Source organism: Xiphophorus hellerii, chromosome 1 (assembly GCF_003331165.1).
Source record: "Xiphophorus hellerii strain 12219 chromosome 1, Xiphophorus_hellerii-4.1, whole genome shotgun sequence".
In the NCBI taxonomy this organism is placed as follows: domain Eukaryota; kingdom Metazoa; phylum Chordata; class Actinopteri; order Cyprinodontiformes; family Poeciliidae; genus Xiphophorus; species Xiphophorus hellerii.
Genome location: NC_045672.1, coordinates 24,149,129 through 24,162,874, shown reverse-complemented (window position 1 = coordinate 24,162,874; position 13,746 = coordinate 24,149,129). Strand labels below are relative to the sequence as shown.

At 37.9% G+C, this 13,746-nt stretch overlaps 1 protein-coding gene across 1 annotated transcript; it reads right to left on the bottom strand.

Moving 5' to 3' along the window:
• Positions 1–2,256: 2,256 nt before the first annotated feature.
• On the bottom strand, positions 2,257–13,746 carry LOC116731030 (forkhead box protein P1-B-like). The gene is made up of 15 exons (XM_032580572.1): positions 13,621–13,746; positions 8,384–8,521; positions 8,207–8,296; positions 7,913–8,033; positions 6,885–6,987; positions 6,684–6,791; positions 6,453–6,540; positions 6,062–6,139; positions 5,765–5,960; positions 5,023–5,099; positions 4,791–4,892; positions 4,138–4,265; positions 2,795–2,849; positions 2,506–2,672; positions 2,257–2,419 (listed from the first exon to the last, which is right to left on the bottom strand). Exons 1-15 carry the CDS (start codon positions 13,744–13,746, stop codon positions 2,257–2,259), a joined length of 1,740 nt encoding a protein of 579 aa, XP_032436463.1.

Here is a 13,746-nt window from a genome sequence, read left to right as displayed (position 1 = left end):
GATCACAGCTAAAAGTACAGTAACCCCCCTCCCCACTTAGCGCTCCAGCAAACCGCACAGGCGTGTATTACAGTACTTGTTCTTTGTGCTCAGGGTTTATTAAGACTTTATTACAAGCATGTGAATTTATAAGAGTGGAGATACTGAATTAAAAAATGTCTGAATGGATGAGTTTTCTCATCCACATCCGCTCTGTGACCTTTGTGGTTGAATAAGTGAGTGTATTGGGTATAAATGGACTTACATCCCTTCCTCTACATTCTGTTTTAATAGGTTGATGTGTGTATTTTTAATGGAATTTTGGAAGAAGATGAAAACTGACTTTGGGCTGTCTGCAACAGTGTATTTACAGGTCGTAAAAAGTTAATCAGGCATCTGCAGCCCATTCTAAATTCTGTTGCTGGAGTCCTGACCAATAGGAAAATGGATGAAGTGGTTTCTTGTCACTTTTTTAAAAATCTGCTACTGGTCTTAGAGCAGTACATGGTCTTCCACCAAAATGCATTTCCATATAGGTTGTCAAGTATGCACCGTGTAAATGTGTCAGGTTTTCAAAGAGCTGCTTGCTTGTGGTGACCTGGACCAGAAGGGAACAAGCAGAGGCAGCATTTAGTTTTTGATGTCCCTCATATCTGGAACAATCTATCTGAAAACTGTTGGCTCTTTTAAATCAGGACAGAAGGCATTTTTAATACATAATTTAGCAGAAACAAAGCCTATTTTCCACTGTTTACACTGACTTTAGGAGACCGATTTTTATTTAATGATGTTATTGATATTGTACTGTTTTTTGCAACTAACTGTTTAACTGTGTTGTCTTTTGTGAAAGAGATCTTTGATCTCAAAGAGTTTTACCTTGGTCAAATGAAGGTTGATAGAATTTTTGTTGTGTTTACTGCAGATTTTGATTACAAAATTTGACTTATGAACTTTTTGAAACAGTTGTTTCTTTTATGCCATGCCTTCATGCTGGTGCTTTATTATATTTACCTTTCCTTTGATGTCCTGTGAGGCATTTCTGATTGCCTTGTGTGTGAATGGTCCAACATGAATAAAATTGCCTTAACTTATAATTTGGTGCATTTATAAATACAGTTAAATCACTGTTTTAAACTTGTAAATCTGAATAAATAACTTCATTCTCTTTGCTTTTCTTTCCCATATAAAGAAATCTAAACTCTGTGCTTGTTTTTTTTCCCTTTCCTTAAATCTCCATCCAGCTGCACCAGATGTGAATTCTGAACCTAGTTCTGTTGCAGTTTTGTTTTTGTAAGAGCGACTCAACTCAATGGAACAGGCTGGACGATTTTAGATGGGTTTTTTTCCAATTGGCATCTGATCAACTGAATTACACATAATTTAATTTACGTGTAATCTCACTACATGATTATGTATGCAAAAACATATTTGATTCATCGATCAAATAGGAGTCCATATAATATCTGAATTAGACATGTTCAATTTGATATGCTCTCTAAAAATAATTTTAGTATATGTTATAATCTAAATGAGCTTATTAGATTTAATAAACTGTAACATTTGCATGAACAACAATCTAGGACTAAATTACAAAAATCACACAGACATAATTTCACATAGATCATGAGCAATTTAATATACATAGAGATGCATTGGTTTACAATAATGATAAAATCTATTATATAATGTAATGTTCTTGAAAGGGTGAAAAACTTAAATATAAAGAAGCAGTGTATTCTTTTGATCAGCTGGATCGATTATACCTTGAATACAAACAGATCATTTTGGCAGTGAACATTTTCATTTTTATAGCAACATTTTTCTTATGTCCTCTACAAATCTTTATATATAATGATTACTAAAAATAAAATCAGGTAGTGTGGCCCCATCACAGCACAAAGCTGCAATTAAAACAAGGGAACTTTTATTGTTAAGTGCTAACTATTTGTGTTCCCTTTCCTTTGGCTTCTCTCATCATGGTCTTTTTTTTATTGTGAAGAGATAAACTGTATAAAATGAGAAAAATCACAAACAGTTTCACAAACGTCTTATTGTGATCTCAATCACCTGTACAAAAACAGCTGAGAGCTAGATTACCAAACAAAAACTAATGCTCCAAAATTTTTATAATAATAATAATAATAAAAAAAAGAAGGAAAACAAAACTCTAAAGGACAGAGTGTTTGGTTACATAGATGAAGCCGCTGCTTTCTGGAATGCCACTTCACACATGTTGTGAGACATTTGGCGTCGCCGTGGAGAAGCTGGACCTAATCGTCAGAGAGAAGGCACACGATCGAAATGAAGCTCGGACCTCTCCGGGCTGCCGTTGATTTCCTCCTGGAGCATTTCGGGGCTGTGGCCGTGCTCGTCTGTGCTCTCCGGAGACTCGTAGGGATAGTTTTCGCTGATCTCCTCATCCTCCTGCTCTTCTTTAATACTAAGGAGAGGACGCGCTGTCAGTACTGACGTTTCAAACCAGCGGGGAGGAACGCAACGGAGAAGGTGGGGAAAGGGAGAACTTACAAAGCTTGAGGAGGAGACTGTGTTGTGCTGCTGTCACTTTGGTAGCCACATCCGTTAGCCAGCGCTCCGTTCATCTGCTCCTGGAGAACGTGAGGCAGCGAGTGCAGCGCGATGCTACCTATTGAGGCCGGGTTGTACAGGCAGCTGTTTCCATCAAGACCAGCATTCTGAGAGGGGGAAAGTGGCATTAAGTGTCTCAAACATGCCAACTTTTAGCTTCATCTTCCATAATACTAAGATTTTAAAATGGAAAAAAATAAAAAACAAAGCTTGAGATCGTATCTCTCACCTGAAGAGCAGACCCGGGCAAGCTCTGGCGACTTTGAGAGTTCTTCAGCAGAGATCTATTGGCAAGAATGTGCAAAAGACGTTATATATTAATTAGTTGCAGCCAAATGGGAAAATATTACTGCACCCTCTAGATTCATTGGAATTCACTGTTTCTGCCACTCCTCAAAATAGGAAAGACGACATAACCTGCCATCCTAGTAAAGCAGATGCATACTGAGTCTCATTATTTAAAAATTAGCTACAAATATATCTACATTTCATATGTAAAGACAAAGCAATGATTAGATGGAAAGACATAGAAAAACAAGAGAAATAAATGTACTTTTGGCTCACTGTGAATTTAAGAAAAATCTGAAATCCTTTATTTGAGTACATTTAGTCAGTGAGAGGAAAGCAGCAGAGAATATGTGCCATTCCATTAAGGCAGGTCAATGTTGACCCTCATACTCAGGAAATGGCTAAGAGAACGTAGATGTTTCTGAGGTTCTTCAAAAAACTGAAATTTCTTACATGCCTTTTTTCAAACGTTTATGTAACATGAATGCATCCACAACTAGGCTTTTAATGTAATCACTTTAAAAAGAAAATCTAAAATATCTCAAGCTCTGGATTTTTAAAGCAGTGAGTGAAGAGCTAACAATACTATTTTGGCATATTAGATTTTAGTTGAGACATTTTTTTTCTCTGTAATTTCCCAAACAAAAAAACCCGGCAAAAATCCAAAGAGAGTTTTAAAAATCACTTTAGTAGTCAGTTCTCTTTCATTTTGAATTTCAAATGTGGGCAAAGGATATCTAAATAGCAGTTATGCTTTTTTAATAACCCAATCCTTAATTTTGTGACGCACAACACATTAAAAAAAACAAAGAAAAAAAAAAGAGCATAAAATCTTGGTTTATTACAAGGATTAAAGTTTTTTTTAAATCTACATTTATTTCTTTGTGAAACATAGATCAGACTGCCTGTCACTTCCCAATGATTTATCTAGCAGAAGTCATCAATGACCCTTTCTGTACCGGCACTGACTTGATTTAAATCAAATATACTGTAAATCTTTCACCTTCACTGAGCTGTTTACGGTGTTGCTGTTGTCATATTTTATTTAAAGATGTCAAGATGCCCTTCGGTGTCCTTAATTTTGCTACACAAACACAACAAATATACGCGATGCTAGAAAAGCAAACCCCTGGGGCTTCTTAGCTTCAACGCTTGCTTACAGTAAATATTGCAGGCACTCGTGAGGCGGAGTGACAAGGTCAAGTTCTTTGATGTCGGCCACCTGACGTCTAGTAAGATGGGAAAGTACACAGCGTCCTGTCTTACTGTCTACAGTGTACATACCCGTTACCAGCAGCCTTCTGAGGCCGCCGTCGGTGGAACTCGATCTCGTCTACCGTCCACACGGCTCCCTTCACGTTCTCCAGGCGCACAAAGCATTTATGCAGACTGAGGTTGTGTCTGACAGCATTCTGGAAGATTCAAGAAACACCTTGTGCCGTTACACAAATCTCATGTAAATGACGACTAAATGGAAATTAGTTGCGGGGGATATGGACTTAAAAGTGTTATCCCAATATTTAGTGGTAATATACAGTGTGTCACATCGATTGTAGTCCCACAAACACAAATACTGCTCTTGAACAACATTCCCATTTGTAATAAGCTTCTGTAGGTTGATTAGCATCACTAAAATGCACACAGTAACAGCATTTCATCATATTTTAAAATTTATTTATACTTATTGATACACTTCTACTGAACAAACAGTGGAGAAAAATGCAGTAAAAATTACAATCCCAACAATACGGATAAATAGTTTTAAGAGCTTTTAAATGTCATTAACTGAAATTTTTTGTGACATCGATGAATTAAAATCTTACAATTACAAATTTATCATGATAAATGATAAACGATACGATAAATACCCATCTCTAATTTAAATACAATGAGATTTTTTTATGTTCTCATTTTTAAATGTGTGATGTTATGGATACCTTCCAAGTAGCTGCATTGCGCCTGAAATATGCAAAGTTCCTGGTGAACCAGTTGTAGATTTCGTTTAACGTCAGCTGATTGCGAGGCGATTCAAATATAGCCTGAAACAGATAAAAAGGGAGTCAGAGATACTGTTTTTACAGTGACCGAGTTATGGAGCTATGCAAAAGAAAGCTGAAAACAAACAAAATATTGAAGAGTTATGTAGTACATATAACCAGGACGTGTTACCTGTCTTATGAGGGACGCATATGTAAATGGAGGTCTAACCTCTGTGCTCAGGTAGAACTCTTTATTATCAATAATATCTGTAAAAAAAAGCATAAAAAATATGTTTGTGAACTTAATAGAAGAAAAAGATGCAACAAATAGAAACCGTTCTTTCAAATAAGGTATTTAAAATGCCATGCAATGTACTGTATCTGTACACATTGCGCTTGTGTAAATATTGTCATGTTACAACCACAAACTTCAGAGTAATTTATTGAGATTTTACGTGACAAACCAAGGCAAAGCAGCACATAATTATAGCGTGGAATAAAAAGAGTACAATGTTTTGAATTTTTTCTTACAAATACAAGATTATTCAACTTTCACTTTTTTTTTTTACCGATTGCGCTGCATGAATTCATTTCAAGTTTTACCACAGATTTCTAACACGATTTGGGTCTAAACTTTCAAACACAGGAATATGCTTTGATCTAAACCGTTAGAAGTTATTTTAAGTTTATTTCAAGTCGACATCTTGTTGGTATCATTAGATTTTAAGAAAGGGAAATAAATAGAAATGCTCATCACAGTTTTCAGGTCTTCATTTGCAAAAAGCCTCATGATTATGCACTACTTATTGTGTCTCGAGTGTCCCGGTAAAACACAATGAAGTTCATATGGTTGTAATGTTGTAAAGGTCAACTGGTATCAAAGTTTTGCAAAGCGCTGTAAATCCTGCAAATATTCCTGATGTGTTTGGTACCTTGGCTCACAGAGCGGCTGTATCGCCTCCGTACAGGAGTGCTGGTGAACAAGCTGTTGGGGGTGAGGACTGACGGCGAGTCAGAGAGCGGTGTGAGGGGCGTGGAGGGGGCTGTGGCACTCTGAGAAAGACTCATAGGAGGAGGGGCTTTGGGCAATGTCACCGGGGTGAAAGACACATTAGACGCCAGATTCACCTGCGCGCACACACAAAAAAAAAAAACCCACAAAAAATGTGTTATCTACAAGCCAAGCGGAAGATGTTTGCAAAAAGAGTAAATGGAAAATGAGAACTCACGGGCTGAGCTGCAGGTTTGGGTTCAGACGATTTGAGATGAGCCATCATAGCTTGCAGTCGCTCCTTGTCTTTCTTCAGCTGTGTTAGATGGAGGACCGAAATAGAGCGTGAGGTTGGTTGGTGAATTCACAGTTTTAGTTACATGGCGTTCAATGTGTCATCCTGAGCGCTGTAATTATCCAAACACAACACCTCTGCTTCCAGGGAGGGTGCAAAAAACACAGCAGAACTACAAACACATCCACATTTACTTTGACAGAGCTGTCTTTTCACAACTCCTCACCGACATTTTAGTTTTATGAAAGTATAACACGCAAAGATAATTCTGGTAAACCGAAGATGATTCATAGATTTTTTGTTTGTTTGAGAAAGACACCAGCGCTCTCCATACCTGCAGCTCCAGCTGTTGAACAACCTGCATCTGCACACGGCACTGCGCCGTACTCTTGTCGTCAAGTGTGTGGTCGCTGTTCAAATGTCTGGACATAAACAAATATGTTTAAATGTTAATTAGTCAGAGGACGCTGACTAATTGTAAAGTTGGGCAACTAGAAGGAGATTTAATACATTAAATGTTCTATTCGTTAGCGTCAATGCTAATTTAATTGTTATATGTACTCACTTCATGAATGCCTGAAAGTCTCCAAAAACAGTTTCACAGCCTGGCCATTTGCACATGCCGTTTCCATACAGAGGATGGCTGTTCTGGGGGCTTTCCTCCTGTGACCCACTGCACAAAACGCAAAAGTCAGCTATCAATGGAACCTTTCAAGAATACATACAAACATGAGCAACCAGAAACAGAAAGCAGTAAACTGTAAACCTTTCTTTCCTCTTCAGCAGGGTGTGATGACCGTTGGTGGCCGATTGGCTGGAAGACTCTCGGATATCTCCACCAGGAGAGAGGACGCTGCCATTTTCACACCCTGAAGAGTCACAAATAGACAGAGACATCCTTAGAGATATATGCAGCTTCACTACAAGTCATCTGAGTGAAGCTCAGATGAAGATCTGTTCCACACGAGGCGCCATGACATCAGAAGTGTCATTAGAAGTTTATTGGTTTGATCAATGGCGCCCCCTGCTAAACTATCCTGGATCCCACCGCTCCTATATGTCTCCCTCACTTGTTCTCAAAGTTGGTTTGGATTTAAAAAACTGCAATTATATTCAAAATATTACAAATGTGTTTTAAAAACAAGTTACAGTCAAATGTAAAAAAAAAAGTAGGTAATCCAACTTATATATTTCCAATTTATCTGCTATATTTTGAGTTTGAATCATTCAGACATACAGAGAAAAGAATATGTGGGCATAAATTCCATTTTATATTCAACAGGAGGCCAAACGGTGCATTTTGAGCAAAAGATCTCTACATAATTAGCCTGGGGTCTTTCCAATCAGCTTAAAGAATTCATATTTAGAATTTTAATCAAAACCTATGGTAAACATAAATAAACTCAGTTGAAATGCTAAATGTCCTAACAGAGTCCTGAGGCTGTTGTTCCGGTTATACAGCAGCCTACATGCAGCACAGTCAAACCTGGGGGCGCTCCAATGATTTCAACTCAAAATATGTTAATGATGCAGGTTTGTACAGACTGTTTTCAGTCTGTTTTCCTTTCTATTTTCATTTGTGTCTAAGAAGACAGCTTCAGTAACCCAAACAATTAAAGATAAACACTTAGCTGTTTTCTTAGCAAAATCTAACCTGAGTAGACTCTCTAAAAAGTTCTAGTTTTTGAAACTGAACTTGATTTAATTCCGCCACAGAAAGTTTCTTTTTAAATTTAACTTCCTTCATAGTGTGAGTAACAAAGGGCAGACGTGAGACCGTGCCATGCATCATACCTGGAGTTACAGTGGGGGTGCTGGGAAGCACAGACAGCAGGCCTTGCCTCTGCAGGTTGAGGAGATGCTGCTGCTGCACCTGAAGCAGCTGCTGCTGGATGGCGATCTGCTGGGCTGTAAGCTGCGACAGACGATCAGGGATTAAACTTTCCACAAATATTCTCTGTTGGGCTAAGAAACAGGAGCTTTCTGTACTCTGTATTTACACAACATTCAGTGTTCAGTTAATAACCACAAGTCAAAGCAGTCCCATTTAATTACTTCCCTGACGTACAGAGTATTTCTGCAAGTTACCTCTTGAGTAACTATCCCGGCATTCTTCTGTTGCAAAAGCTGCATATTTATCTGCTCTTGCTGATTCTTGAAGACCTCCTGGATTTGTTGCTGCAGACATATTAATAATGTTAGAATGACACGGGCACAGGGCCTGTGTTAAATGTGGCGTATGAAATGAGCTAGTCGTGCCGTTACCTGGTGTAACATGAGCGCCTTCTGCTGCTGGACTAGCACCTGGATCTGCTGAGGACTGAGGACGGGCTGCTGTGGTGCCTGCTGCAGTGGCTGCGGAGCTTCGGCAGGCGGGGTCATCATCGACAACGACGCTGGAACCTTCATCATCAAAGGAGAGAAGATCAGACTGGCTAAAGTCTTTCCCAGAAATGGAGGGAGAGGAGTCATTAATTGTTTCTGAGAAAGAAAAAGGGCGGGAGCCTTTAAACGGGACGTATGCCTTTTTTTCTTTACCAGGTTCCACCAACTCAAATTTAAGATGTTTTAAGACCATTATGAATTAAATTTAAGTCCTATATCACAACAAAAATGTAAAAAAGAAATGCAATTGTTTTTTTGTGTGTTTTTTTTCAGGGGACCAAAACAGTGAAATTTCGGTGATCTTTTTGTGGCTCTTGGCTTTGTGCTTCTCACATGGCAACCCTCGCAGTGTCAAACGTTTTCAAAGAATGTGGGTCATCTCGATCAACTGATGATAAATTTACACACCCATCATAGACGCAAAAGAAAACTAGTGCCTTTTTTTGCGAATGTCGTCCAGCCAATAAATTTATAGATGCAAAAAAGTCAGTTAGAAAGTATTAGCGGCAATTATTTAACTTGTTCCTGGTGGGCTTAATTGCCTCAAGGCAAAGAATGCAGTGAATGAAAATGTCTGTGTGTGACTCAAACTTTTGCCTGATATAAACATCCCATAAGAAAAAACATACATAGTCAAGACAAAATTTAAAATCTGTGATTATTTAAGGTCTCAATTTTATATTCATGAATTTAACACTTTTTAAGGATGCTCACTGAGAACCAGATATTCAGGTTCATCAAGTCAAGTCAGGCACTTTCTGGAGGACAATACTTTTCTGGATGTCAGTTCAGTGAGCAGGGAATTTGTAGGCTTGGATTTTGACCCAACAGCTGCTTCAATTTCATCCATAATCTGCTGCAATGATTTACCTAAAGATGGATCATTACCAACTAGAGCGGCATAAATCAGAATCCAACAATTTGATGGGCTCTTCTATGACAGTAAAATCTTTCCAAGTCCATCCAACGCATCAAAACTAAGAGCTTCCTCCATTTTTGGTGAATTGATGGATTGACTACCAGCACGTCCTTCGTATGAGTACGTTAAAATTCAGAAAACGATAGGAGACAAGTGTTTGGTTACTTAAAACAAGATAATTCTGAAATAACTTTTTTATTTCCTGTTGGATTAAAATTTGTGCCTCTACAGACAAAAAAAACGCACGTTTGTCCAATCCAAAAAATTTTTAATCAATCAACAATGAAATCGGCTGGTCACACTTAAATGGCTAACTAGCAAATGCAAGTATATTTGGTTAATCGAAAAAAAAAATTCTATCAGCTGCTAGATAACTGAGCTATTTTTCTGTGTATGCAGTTAAGAATGGTCATCTTCGATACCAATGGCTCTGATTTGTATAGTTTGTGTGTATAAAACAACCTGAAGGTTCCTGCAGGTTCTTGTACTTAAACAAAAACATATCAGATGTTTCAATAGGAGAATATGTTAAAACACAAATCACAGCATAACGCTGATTTTAAAATATCCTCGAGTTTTGCACCCTTCATCCTTATGCACTGTGTAAACAAAACTGTGCATGCCTTAGAAGAGAGTGAAGTATAAAAATACAACTTTATCTTTGTTGCTGCTTTTATGGCTAAAAGGTTAAAAGATAAGAAACAGAGGATACAGAGTTCAGACCGAACACAAAGTAACATTCCTCACAGTGAGTCAACCAAATTTAACTAAAACTAAATTAAGACCAAACGGGACCCACATTATTACAGGAGGTAATTGGTGAAATATAAGTAAAGCATAAATAAATAATGGCCTAATAACAGCATTACTTTCTAGGAATCATGCATCATTATGGACATTTTTGTAACTGAATGTTTTTTTTTCCCTTGATATGGTCATTATTTTAGCAATATTTTTGTATCAATCTCTTGATTGAAATTTTACTTTAATCGTATTTTTTTTTACTACATCAAAACAATTACTACAAGCTTAAGCATGTAGTAAGCTTGTAGCCTTTTCCTGCATAAGTCTTTTAAACTATTTCATTCTTGCAGAAAATTAACTACATAAAAAACATAAGAGTTCACTCAATTACATTGATGCATCACTATATTTTTCTGCTTTTTTAAGTTAAAACTTGTCAACTTCAGTCTGGATCAAAACTCTAAACATTTATCAGGGTAACAGAGGATGGTATGATAACTATCCGTCCTCTACTAAACATCTCAACACCAATATTCCTGATATTTTTCCTGATATTCTGGAGGGACTGGTTCTGTTACTTTACAACACTACATTTGATAGGCGTAAGGAGACGTGAGCAGGATTTTCAGTCAAACCATGTTTGTTGGGATGAAAATATCTAATATATCTATGTCAGTGCATCCTTGAGTTCTTCACTTTTTGGTCATTAGGCTTGGATAATTAAATTTCTAAATTTCAGCTATAAATCTCTTCTGGTTTGAACTCGTTTTTAAATTAGATGCAATGGCTTTCAGTGTTGTTTTTGGACACTAGAGTGCTGCCCCTCCCACACTTGTTGCCGTCAACTGTTTGAAAAAAAAAACAACAAAAAAAACACTTTCCAGAAAGACACTCTTATCTTAATTACAACTTAAAGCATTAGATCATGGAATACATTTTTGTTTTAGTTTTAGTGTCAATTCGGTCAAAGGATATTTTTTTCTAAATGTTATCATTCAGTAATAATCTCAAGCTCAAATCAGCTTAATAAAAAAAACAAAAAACTACTGAACCATGTATAATTAAACACAGCGCCACTCAGGAAAAATAAGCTGTTATTCTTGCCTAACCACCTGTTATTAAATTCTTTCTATAATTCTCAGTTCAACTTTGCAACGTGACCCGAGTGGTTCTGACATTACTGCTAAAAACAGCAGCAGAAATACAAAAACAACCAAAACACAGGATGGCTCAGGGGAATTATAACTCCAGCGAAAACAACAACAACAACACCAACAGCAGCCAGAACCCGAAAAACAACATCATCTTCTTCTTCTTCTTCTAGTCGGAGCAATTATCAAACCCCCCCAGCCCGCCTCACCCCCGCCCCTCAACCGTCCCCCTTGCTGTCAGCTTCACAGCTCAGGAGTTGTTTATGGTAAACATAAACTGAGGAATCAAAATGGCACAGAGATATAAATAATGAATAAAAAAAGCACACAGAGCCTGTTTACGAAAACAGAACTTGAGATTCGTATTTTAATTAAGGTTTGAACCACAAACAAACATTCCTCTCCAAAGGCACAGTCTGTTTGGAGTCGGGTAAACAAACTGACAGAGAATTTCACACAGGCTTTGGGCTAACAATAACAGAGGACTGCCTCCTGGTTTGCCCTTTCTTATGAAACTGCGTGCTGCAGAATGGCCACTAAAGCAATGAAAGGAAAAAAGAAAAGAAAAAAGGCAGGTCCATCCCACGGACAGAGCCAGTTGGCCCCCTCTATTTTTTTCTATGGACACCATCAACACAACAACAGCCTTCGCCTAATCCCCGTTGCTATGGCAGCGTGCAAGTCCAAACATCTTCTGTTGTTGTTATTGTTGAAAGTCATACCAGTGAGCAACTGAGTGTAAACACAGATATGTTCCCGCAAGACTGGTCTTGTGAACTCTTTTGAGAAAAGACTGACAGCAGAGGGAAATGCTAAAAACATGCAGGAGAAAAAAAACACAAACAAACAAACAATAAGCTTCTCATTCCAGAACCGATTCTTACTGCTGTGCTGTGTTAAAAAAAAAAACAACACATGCACTTGCTGAAAAATCCAAACATCACTCTTATGCAAAAAAAACAACAAAAAAACATAGACACTAAAGCAACTAATTACAAAAGTCTGGCTCTATATGCTAGAACAGAACAAACCTGAAAGTCTCCATTGGAAGGTTTCTGAAATACTTCTCGGCAACTATGAAAATCTAACCCAGCTTTTCCACGTGACGCGAGCGTAAACAGACCTAACAATATAACACTGATCCCTCCACCCGGCAGGAGCCGAGCTCCCCCCTCCTCTTCTAAACCTCAGCTCCACACACACACACACACACACACACACGCCCTCTCCCCCAAAACCTATTCGATGCACTCTCTTTCACCGTGAAGAAGCTGAGAAACACAGACAAGAAAACAGAAAGGTTTGAAGACTCATTAAAATTATCTAAGTGTACGGGTATTGGGTAAAAAAAATAACAAACAAAACAAAAAAAACTGTGGTGCTTGGATATGGTTCAAATGAAACAAATCTATTCACGCTTTAGTGGGTGGGGGAAGCATCTGGATCTGCTGAAGTGGAGATAAATGTTTATCCATGTCTCCTTACACCTATCTAGTGTTACAAAGTAACAGAACCCCTCACTGCAGAATGATGTCATGAAAAATATCGAGGTCATCATTTGCAGCTGTAACAACACGTTTGTTCTCTTTCTTTTGTCAGTCAAATGTCTTTTATTCGCCAATCAAGCAGCCAGAGATCAGAATATCAGCTCTGATCGGTGACGGTTCGACACTGAAAAATCCAATTTGCTTTTCTTCCATTCATGAAACCCATGAAGCCGAGAAACTCCCAGGACTTCTTACACGTATACGCCTATAACTAAAAGCATGTGCGCTCTGTTTGGGTTTAGTCCAGATAATCTAACGCAGCTACAAACAATATTTTAAAGAAAAAAGAATGCAGAACCTTTTTATTTTAATTCTAAAATTAAAATTGGATGAAAACTGGAATCAGCAAGTCAGACCTTAAATAAATGTGGAAATCATACCAGCCAGGAAAAGACTGATCTATGCATCTGTAGAAAACACATTAAAGCAAATTGTTTTGGAGGATGAATTGTTGGAAATTTCAAAAAAAGATCTGTAAAATATATATATTTTTTTATAAGTACGCCAATCAATCGGCTGATTTGGAATTTGACTATTTTTTTCAGAATTGGCTCTGATCAACGATCGTCAGGTCGAATACTGAAAACCAGATGTTTATTTCCCCAATGCGAATGTATCAAAACTAAGAATGCATCAAGAAGTAAATCAACAAATAAAAATGATTTGAATCGGTGTCGGCCTGATCGACGCATCTCTAGTTGTTATTTGTAAAGCTAAGTCTGATGGACTGAATGAACGCCAGTGCGGACAACTGACCCCTGCGACCTCTGGAGGAGAAGTCTGGCTGCTCTTCACTCGACTCTCATTCTCAGAAGGATTTCTGCTTTCTATGTGGATTGCTTGTATGGTGTGTCCTGCTGGATCTGACTGGGACTCATGCAT

What these genes read in the sequence shown, in the direction of transcription:
- LOC116731030 (XM_032580572.1), bottom strand. Translation starts at nt 13,746, where the DNA reads ATGCATGAGTCCCAGTCAGATCCAGCAGGACACACCATACAAGCAATC. An exon ending in CTGCTGAAGAGGAAAGAAAG is followed by an intron (nt 6,792 to 6,884) that starts GTTTACAGTTTA and finishes CGTTTTGTGCAG; the next exon opens with TGGGTCACAGGAGGAAAGCC. An exon ending in GACTTTCAGGCATTCATGAA is followed by an intron (nt 6,541 to 6,683) that starts GTGAGTACATAT and finishes GTTTATGTCCAG; the next exon opens with ACATTTGAACAGCGACCACA.